The following is a 10495-nucleotide window of genomic DNA, read 5'->3' as shown; positions in this document are numbered from 1 at the left end:
GGGTACTCTTTCACTGATGGTTACAACCTCCACATTTCCTCTTCAGTTTAAGATATGCTCAGACACTGATACATGCATTATTTGTATGATACCTAATTTGACTCTCCATAAAGGAAGCTCCTGAAGTGGGGCAGTTTTTCCATCCTTACTACCCTACTCTTTTCCTCTTGTATCGCAAAGAATAATGGTGAAAAGTTCAGAACATGTTAAGAACAATATAATTATCAGTTTATTAATTGTGTAACACCCCGTCATTGCATTTATTTTTAATGTCTGACTTCATCCTTAATAATCCACTTTATGGCCTGAAGCATAGTTCTTGACAGGTCTCATTGCAGCAAAATGTTTTTCTGCAAAGCTAAAAGCTTGTTTGCTCTTGCCCCAGAACTTCGCCAGATAGCTGCGCAAAATCTCTTAGCTAGATGTTTTCTTAAGCTGAAATATTCAACTTCCATTTCTTCTCAAGTCAAGCCATAGAAGGAAGTGCTGATTGCATGTTTGTTTTTTTCTTTTAATGATTCCTGGCTGAATCAAACAATATGTCTTTGTTTTTCTGCTTAGATGGTTGGATGAAAGGAGTGTTTTGAATTGAGTGGGAAAAACTGCTGTGTGCCCAGGAAGTTCTGAAGATCAAATCTTTGTTTGAATGGTCCTGCCTGCATCTGGGACACCACTGCAAACCTTTCAGTGGATGTTTCTGATTTCCCAGCAGAAATGATGGCATCCATGCCAGAAATCCAGATAGAAGAAATGCTAGATAGTGTGGATGATAAGGCTGAAGGTGGTCCCCCGTTTGATGATCATCTGCGGAATCTGAAAGCCCTGACAGAGAAACTGAGGCTGGAGACTAGAAGGCCTTCATATTTGGAGTGGAAAGCTCAGCTGGAAGGACTGGCTTGGAAGAGCCATCCCAAACCTCCTGAGGAAGACATGGGAAAGCAAGAGAAGAAACCAACAGAGGAAAATATTTCTTTGAGAGAAGTGCAGGTTCATATCAATGGAAGCTCTTCCAGACAGCCAATTTTGTTTGTCCCGGAGAAAGTGTGTGGCTTTGGAAACATCGATGAAGCATTAAATTGGCTCCGGAAAGAGTTGGTAAGTAATGTCCTACTGTTTTTTAAAATTCTTTATCAGCAGAACCTCTAGGGATGTTTTAGGATTACAGCTGAAAAGACAAAAATGAGATTCCTGGCAATAATAATTTTTTTTAAAAAAACGTTTTGTTTTCTTTTCCTCTTTCCCCTAGTTCTGCTTCTTTTTCCAGTTCCTTCCCCAAAAGCACAAAGCACCTTGCTATATACTTTTATAAGGTTTCTGGAAGATTAATAGATCTTGACTTCAACAAGACATTCAGTGGGAGAGTCATAATTGTCAGGCAGTCATGGCAATATTAATATAGCTGCCCTTGATTGACTTTCAGACAGTTTGAACAAGGGATATACAGTATTTTAATGGACCACTGTGGCTTACATGTGTTATCAGCTCGGTATTCACATTACAAAAAGCAAGAACAGGATAAACACATGCATATTCCTTGCTTCAGTTCTGTTTTGAGAAAATGTAAAAAAGGGGAAAGATATTATTTGAACTCATTTGAAACAGTAAAGGAGAAACATAATTTTATTTTATTTTATTTTTTTCAAAGTTTTTTATTTTTATTTCTCATAAAACATATATAAATTTAGATGTGATTTATATATGAGAAACATAACTTTATTAAGGCATATTTACTTTTTGTCTCATTATCTGAGTGGCTTTATTGATTTTAATCACTTGGTGAACAATATAGCAGAACGGTAAGGCATGTGATGCTTCAAACTGATGAATTAATAGATTGCATCCCACCATAAACTGTCCTATCCTACATGGGAAGGAAAAATCTGTTCATATGACTTTAAGAAAACCACCCAATTCCAAGGGTGAGACCATTTCATCATGAGATTGAAAATAGAGGATGTGATTAAAATGCCACTTTCTTTAGATTTGATGGAAATGCTTGTAGGGCCATGAACTGAACTGAGGAAAAAAAGAGGAAGAATTAGCAAAATACTTATGAATTTCTACATAGAGCCTATATAATTGTTCCATGCAGCAAGATGAGAAATGATTCTGTAAAGCTAAAAGGAAACACTGAGTCTGAGATTAAAAATTCCTAAACCTGGAATCAATGAGATAGAAAAAAAACCAGAGCCACATCTGAGACTTATTTTTTAAAAACAGTTTCAAATGTCCTTTTCTTTTCTTTTTTAAAGTGGTGATTCCAATAAAGGAGAATATTTGTTGCTCAGGGTTGAAATGAGGGGTCCTTGGCGCTCTCTGAGCTTGCTTGTTTTCTTGCAGATGTTTCATTACCCAGCTATGATGATGTTACCTAGTTTAGATAATGAAATGTGTACAAAAAAAAAAAAACAACCAAACTTAGAGAGCACCAAGGATCCCTCAAAGTAGTGATTACTACCCAGATGGAGTGAAAAGTTATAATAGAGTCCTGTCAAATTACATAGACCCCAGTAAAATGAGAGAGAGGGGAAAAAGAAAGAAAGAAAAGGAAAGAGGTATGTTTACTGCTTTTTTCCCTTCAAACATGGAGCCACTCATAAAAATTAATGCAATTCTAACTACAGAAAAGAATTCTTACAGTACCGGTATATAAAGTGCCATGCAATCCTACACTGCTTCTAGCAGTCCCCTGGTGAGCAGGGACTTATTCCTTACCAAGAGTATTTAACATTACACTGTTGTCTCAAAATGGGGATATGGTCATCAGATGGATAGCTTTAAAAACTGGCTGGGGAAGTATTAATGGAAGGAAATTAATTTCTTTAAGTCATAGGAGTGAAGTAGAATTTAGAGTTCAAAAGAAGTGCATTTTTGAATACCAGGTGCTGCAGGGAAAACCTAGGAAAAGGATTACTATCTTTTTTTTTTTTCTGATGGTCCTCCTAAAAACATTTGGGAATGTAATGTTGTGCTGCTGAATTGGAACTGGAGAGACCGAAGTTCAGATTTATCCTCAATCCTCTTAATATAAAATTGCCCCAAAGAGTTGTGTGAAAAAGTTGGAGGAACATTATATGCCATGTGCGAAGCTCTTGGATAACAGACAAGCAAGCAATCTACCAAATTAATGAATTAAATTAACTATACTGGCCAATCATTGTTTCAGTTTAGCAATACATTCTTCTTATTTAAAAGTGTTACAGTAACTGAATGTTAAGGATAAAGAAAAAAAAACATGATAAAGAAAAAACAATACAAAAATTCATTGAAGCTCATTCTTTTATTTTCATGCAGTTTGGTTGGATAGAGTTTTGCATACTCTGTTTCTGGAAGGAGGAAAGCTTCTTCCATTCAATAGAATTTGTATTGGGGGGTGTCCAGACAACATAATTTTCAACATGAAATATTCCCATGCTTTTTCATCACTGATTCCCTGCTTCTCTTACTAAAGAAAGATGGAATCACTTATACAATGGCTTTTGATTGATTGAATGAATGCCAGGAACTGTCTGTCAGAAGCACTCCAGGTCACACAAGCAGAGGATAAGTTGACCTGGGAAAAATGGTAGCAAGGAAAAAAGAACGAAAATGAGACTCGGGGATGCATTCATTCATTCTTCTTCTTACATCTCTTCGTTGAAGGAATCTTTCTTAAAAAGCCAGAAAGAGATCAGAGAAGATTTTATGCTTTAGCAGACTTTAGAGATCAACACTGTATCCCTGTGGAGTTGGAACTATTATTTTTCTATCCCTGTATATTTTTATATTCCCAAATAATATTTTACTATGCAAGAAGCTTGCTAGTTATCCAAGCTACCAGAAACTAAACACAAGTACTGAACATGGGATGGGATCCAGCAATGCCATCTTTCTCCTCATTGTCCATGTAATTCTTCTGTCAACCATCCCAAGCTTTCCCTTGTGCCCTTTATCAGCAAAATACCAGCCTCTTCCCTCCCACTTTCAACCTTTCTGTTTTTATTTTACTAGAGCACAAAAAAGTCTTCTCACTCCGAAGGCAGAAAATTCTTGACAGCAAGAATCTTTATCTCCCTGGGAAAAGTTTGATGCTATTGGACTGCAGCTGGTGAAAAGCCAATTCTTATAAGAAAAAAAAAGGGGGGGGATCAGTACAGAAAAAAAATCTAAAAATAAAAACCATGTTGTAAAGCCACAAAGACAGAGAATGGCCTGATAATAATGGATTAATTTTAATCTAATCTGACATTCTGCTTTTACCAGCAACCTCTTAGAAAGAAAACAAGGATAGCTACCAAACTAAGCATGTTTAGCATTTCATGAAAGACTACTTTTGAAATGTGATCCTATGTAATCAGATTTAGTATTTGTTAAATCTCCAACCCAGTCATCAGACTCTTTAGCAACCACCTAAAACTCAAAGTGATTCTTTTCAAGGAAGATTCTCACAAAGTTCTCCTTAGCAAGATTTACTAAAATGAATAGCTTGGGGTTAAAGTATTCCAGCAACTGAAATATTTTCAGTTAGAATCAATATATATATCGATGTACTGCATGTTAATATGGAGAGTTTCTAATTCCCTCCCCCCCAATAGTCTGTTTGTAATCTGCTATGTAATCAAGTCCCTTCACTGACAATGGGGAAGATTGCAACTGGCTATTTACAAAACAGAACCTTTATCAATCTGACACTCAACTGTCATATTGGTTTTATAACAAACTATATGGATACCAGTGCTTTGCTACTTATGACCATTTTTCACACTTAGGACCATTGTAGCATCCCCTTGGTCTTGACGGACTCTCATTGTCATCATCACCAACAAAGTATATCTGGAGAAATGAAGGTTGCTGCTGAGGCCCCGCCATGATATTCCTTATCCTGTGGTAGACCTGCCCCTGCACTTTGAATGTTGACATAAAATTTCCCTCCTTCACCTCTCTGGCTCCAAAAGACATCATTTTGAAGCATCCGTTGTACTTCCGGGCAGCAGAAAGACAGCCTTTTCCATTTAACTGGTGTTACAGTAGAAGGAACAGATTCGTCTGAACTGAGGAGGTCAGTGTAAGAAGTGAGTTGGGGCTGGGACACTATGCAGGAGAAATTTGGTTCACAATGCGTTGGCTCAGTGGTGGTTGGTGATTGAAACACATAAGGGAATATCTCTCCTGCCACCTTGAGCTCAGAAGCAGTTCCATAGGTGGAACTGCATAGACATTTTGGTGAGATACCGATGTTTAGTACTGTAAGGAGCCACAGACCATCCCTGAGTGAAGGAGTGAAATGTCTGCCACTTTGACCTGAGGTAATGGAATGTGAGGCAAGTGGCAGTTGGAACTTTTCAGGTGGGGAGGGGGAGTAGAATGTCTAACTTCTTAGCATCAGAGCATGCTAATATACTGTATATGAATATACTGTATATGACTTACTAATAATCTGATGATCATTTCAAAAAATTCTTTCTTAGCAAGCACCTAGAAGCCAAGAGGAACGTATGTGCCAAATTTCAAGTTTGTAGGCTTTACAGTTCTGAAGATGATGCTCAGGGAAAATACAGGAGTAAAGTGAATTAAAGACCTTTTTCAGAAGTAAGGTTGGTAGATAACATCAACAAAGCCAATAAACCTGACCAAATGACACGAATAAATCATCTTTCCTCCAGATGAACAGGAACTACAATTCTTGAGAACTCTCAGCTAACATGTTAGTTCTGAAAGTTTTATTTCCAACATATGTGGAAGGTAGAAGTTAGGGAAACACTAGATTAATCATCTACTATTGCCATAATCCACCACTTTCTAAGGCAAAAATCTGTCTGAATGACTTGCTGCCATTTTGTGACTGGCAGAAGTTGATAGATTTTCTCTCTGTGAAGGGCTGTTTGAATATTGTTTGAATTTTGTTGACTACACAGAATCTCCTTGTGCAAACAAAACAGTCACTTTTTGTTGTGAACTGCAATAACTGTAATCTGTATTTTATTTATTGGTCAATTTGAGGTATTATCAAACTCACTTTGGACAGTATGCAGTTAACTTTTCTTCAAGTTTCACTTACTTTTTTTATCAGGAAAGGAGCACCCATTGTTTGATTTAAAGAAAAACAAACAGGATGCATAATTTTACAGTTCCAGGGTACAAATGACCCTTCCCTGTCTTGAGAAGATCTCCAAATTTTTCTTCAATGGAATTTTTCGTTAATAGAAAAGGGAAATTTATTTATTTTACCTTTATACCACCTTTATTATTTTATATGTATCTCAAGTTGGCAAATATATGTAATACTCCTTCCTCTTCCTCCTGTTTTCTCCACAACAATCCTGCGAGATGGATTGAGGTGTAAGAAACTAACTGGTCCAAAGTCATCCAACTGGTTTTCATCCCTAAAGTAGGATTAGAACTCCTGGTTTATAGGCCAGCACTTTAACCACTATGCCAAACTGGTTTTATATTGGTTAAATATGTAGATTTTAATCCTATTAACTGTATCAATTCACTGTTATTTAATTTTAATCAAATCAATACAATCAAATTTGTACTAGTCCCACCCCCCAAGCACTATCTGCATTTCTTGTTCTGAGACACTTTTTTTTTTTTTTTTTAATTTGATTTATATGCCGCCCTTCTCCGGAGACTCAGGGCGGCTTACAGTGCGTTAAGCAATAGCCTTCATACTTTTGTATATTTATACAAAGTCAGCTTATTGCCCCCACAAACTGGGTCCTCATTTAACCTACCTTAGAAAGGATGGAAGGCTGAGTCAACCTTGAGCCTTGGAGAGATTCGAACCAGCAGTAAATTGCAGGCAGCTGTGTTAATAACAGGGTGCTTTAAACCACTGTAGTACCAAGGCACTTGCATTCTTTGTATCTTAATTGATTTTGGAGGGAAGATTTTTGGCATTTGTTCATGAGACACATTTTGTTTATCTCTGCCACCCTCTCATTTTGCCAACAGTTTCCCAGAAGAAGAGCAGGCAAAGGCAAAACATTAGAGAGTGATTCCCAGGCACCAGTAAACATTATTCTACTGGTGGCCTGACATGTTTTGAAAAATATATCCTTACTGAGGGAATTTAATGTGCATTGTTCAGATAATTTCAGAAACAGCCTTTGGGAAATGCATATAAACTGCCCTCAGTAAAGAAATATTTTGTAAAAGCTTCTCCAAAGTTTCAGTCATGGGGAAAAAGAGGGATTATGTAAATGAGGCAACAGGAACAGCAATTAAATTCAAAAGCTTTGGTGGCCACTAGGTGGCAGACGTCCAACAGAGGTAAATTGTACACTTGTGAATCGAATATTATGTGTAGGGCCGTATTGCAATCATCATTATCCAGAATTTTGTTAAGGTGTTTGGGTAGCATAGAACAGTGTGAAAGGGTGAGGATTGGTTTTGTTATTAATTAAATCTAGCATTAAGACAGGAGTAGGATTCAGCCGGTTCGTACCTGTTCAGGTGAACTGTTAGTTGTGACCTGCTAGTTCTGAGAGTTTTATTTCTAACATATGTGGAGGGTAGCAGTTAGGGAAACACTAGATCATCCCTTTGTATGAGCATTTAACATAACACAAACAGGTAGTCCTCAACTTAAACTATTCATTTAATGACCATTCAAAATTACAACAGCACTGAAAAAAAGGGATTTATGACCAGTTTTCACACTTAAGACATTAGTTACGTGATAAAAATTCAGGCGCTTAGCAACTGGTACATATTTATGGCAGTTGTACTGTCCCAGGGTCATGTTCGTAACTTTCCCAACCAGTTTCTAACAAGCCTGGCTAGGTGGCTCAGTGGCTAAGATGTTGAGCTTGTCGATCAGAAAAGTCAGCAATTTGGCGGTTCAAACCCCTAGTATAGGTCTCCTGCATGAACAGGGGGTTGGACTATATGACCTCCAAGTTCCCTTCCAACTCTGTTACTGTTACTGTAAACAAAGTCAAAGGGGGAAGCCAGATTCACTAAATGACTGCACAATTCACTTAACAACTGCAGTAATTCATTTAACCACTGTGGCAAAAAAGGAGAGTAACTCAATTAACAAGTGCCTTGCTTAACTATGAAATTTGGGGCTTAACTGTGGTCATAAATTGAGGACTACCAGTACACAAAACAACATAGCTTTGGTCATGTTGCTGCAATTGCAATCTTAGTTTTGTTTTTGTTTTTTAAATCCCAACCCCCCTCCCCCTATACAGAAATTGCTGTATAGGTAGTCCTCAACTTACAACCGTAATGGAGCCTTCCCACTCCAATTGCAAGTTGTGGCAGACATGAAGTAGGTCACAAAAAAGAACTTGTCATGGGACAAAGGCTTTCCTAGACCCGTACATCAGGAATTTTAACTATGGCAGCAGTGGCGATGAATAAGCCATCTCATTTTCTGTCAAAAGTGGTACAAGTTGCAATATCCCAAGTCTTTGCGTCTCCTCCTGATTTGATGATCCTCTGCCATCCTGTCATGCCCTTCCTGTTTTTGTGTTCCAGATGGAAATGCGTCTCCAGGACCAGCAGCTGGCTCGGCAGCTTATGCGCCTGCGCAGTGACATCAACAAACTCAAGATCGAGCAGACCTGCCACCTCCACCGGCGAATGCTGAATGATGCCACCTATGAGCTGGAAGAGAGGGATGAGCTCTCTGACCTCCTCTGCGATTGCCCCCTCATTTCTTCCTTCAGCCTCTCCACCCCACTCAAGCTCATTGGCGTGACAAAAATGAACATCAATTCCCGCCGCTTCTCGCTTTGTTAAAGTGGGAAGAATGGGCACCGGAAGTGCATGGGATGGGAGATATCTTCAAAACCTAGGAGAAGAAGCTCCCATTGTCTGGTTGGGAGATAGGCACAACAAGGGAGTAAAGGGGCTCTTCCACTGATATAACAGGAGTGGGCTGTGGTGCCAGTCAAGATAGTATCAAGAAGGATTTGCAGACAAGTGGAGAATAAGAACAATGAGGTTCCCAAAGGACAGGAACTAGACCACATCAAAATCTAACTCACACAGGCAGACGTATCCCCTCTTTTCAGTGATTAGAACAAACTTATCTTAAACCATGTGATGACTTGCAGGCTCCCTAACTGAGAACAATAGAGGAGAAATATAGTTGAAAACCATGAGTAAAGTCTTTTGGCCCCATTCAAATGAGAGAGATGAAGAATTCATGTTGCTGCAAGAAGAAAGACCACTCCACAATGCAGGGGAGCTAGCCAGGATGTTAAAAACTAGCCAGAAAGTATTATGTATTATCTAAAAAAGGATTTGAGTTTAGTTTTTGTCAGTGGGATGCAGGTAATGTGTAGATAATGTTGTTTATAGAGATTCTCCAGAGTCATCCAAGTCATCATTGTCCCAAAGATGCTCTTCAAAAGACAACTAGACTTTCTTGGTGTTTTTCCTTGAAAACGTTTTGCTTCTTGGATGAGAAGTGATACATTTTCAAGGAAAAAGAAAACAAGAAAATCCAGTTGCCTTGTGTAGATACAGTTGTTGGTTTGCTTCTATGACTAACTAAGGTCTTCTTGTTGTGAGATGTGGTTTCTAGATCAGGGGTCTCCAACCTTGGCAACTTTATGACTTGTGGTGCTGGCTGAGCGATTCTGGGAGTTGAAGTCTACAAATCGTAAAGTTGCCAAGGTTGGAGATCCCTGTTGTGCTAACTTGGGACAATTCTGTATTGCAGTTTAGGTGGCTGGTGTCCCATGATGCTATTTCTCAGACCTTCAGTTTACAGGAAGTTAGTAATGGGGTTTTGCTGGTGCTCAGTCCAGACTGGCCATTGCAAGATTTGATCAGCTGTTCCTCTGTTTTTTGTTTTTCTCAAGTCTTATGGTCTAATCAGCTAGGTGAAAATTAGGCCTTAGTAGATGTCACCCTCCTAGAATTTGATGAAGCCAAGCTGCTGACTTTCAAGCATATCAGTTAAAACTACTGTATCTATCAATAAGTGCATACATCAGGATATTCCAGAAAGAGTGGGATCAGAGAAAGCAACCAAAAAAAAAATGAATTATATTTTTGCACAGTTTATTTCCATGACTTAGTACAGTTCATTACCACAGGATATGAGATGAGAAACAATAGCTCTCTGACCTTGAGAAATGGAACCATCTTTTCCAGGGTTCAAACACAAATGTGCAGGAACTGGGACAAATGGAAGGAATCACATCTGAGCCTTCTTTGTGCGCTTCTGCGAAGTAGTTGATGGACCACTGTAGGAAGCCAAAAGTAGCATTTTGATCTGATGCAGCGGTTTAGTTATTTCATCTTATAAATGTATATTCTGCTCTGCTAGTTGTTCCAAACAGGCTATATTGCTTCAGTTTTTCAATCATTTCTGATTCTTTGTGATCTGAAGGACATAATACTGCCAGGACTCACTGAAATGATAAAAATGAGAGGACATTTATTCATAGATCAACAGCAATAAGAATACTACAGAATAAAATGTCAGTTAAAGCAACAGCAAAAAGACATGGTTGGAAGAGGATTTTCAAAACCAGAAGGAATGCAGAAG

At 38.4% G+C, this 10495-nt stretch overlaps 1 protein-coding gene across 1 annotated transcript; it reads left to right on the top strand.

The window, feature by feature from the left end:
• Positions 1–646: 646 nt before the first annotated feature.
• On the top strand, positions 647–8733 carry FAM167A (family with sequence similarity 167 member A). The gene is given in 3 exon segments (XM_070947344.1): positions 647–670; positions 673–1095; positions 8470–8733. Coding segments are annotated over 3 exon segments (711 nt in total).
• Positions 8734–10495: the final 1762 nt, after the last annotated feature.

The sequence above is a fragment of the Pituophis catenifer genome, unplaced genomic scaffold, assembly GCF_029215685.1.
Source record: "Pituophis catenifer annectens isolate HBS135680 unplaced genomic scaffold, rPitCat1.0.hap2 SCAF_1, whole genome shotgun sequence".
Lineage (NCBI taxonomy): Eukaryota > Metazoa > Chordata > Lepidosauria > Squamata > Colubridae > Pituophis > Pituophis catenifer.
The sequence above is the reverse complement of the archived record's forward strand: the minus strand, read 5'-3'. Positions and strand labels throughout refer to the sequence as shown.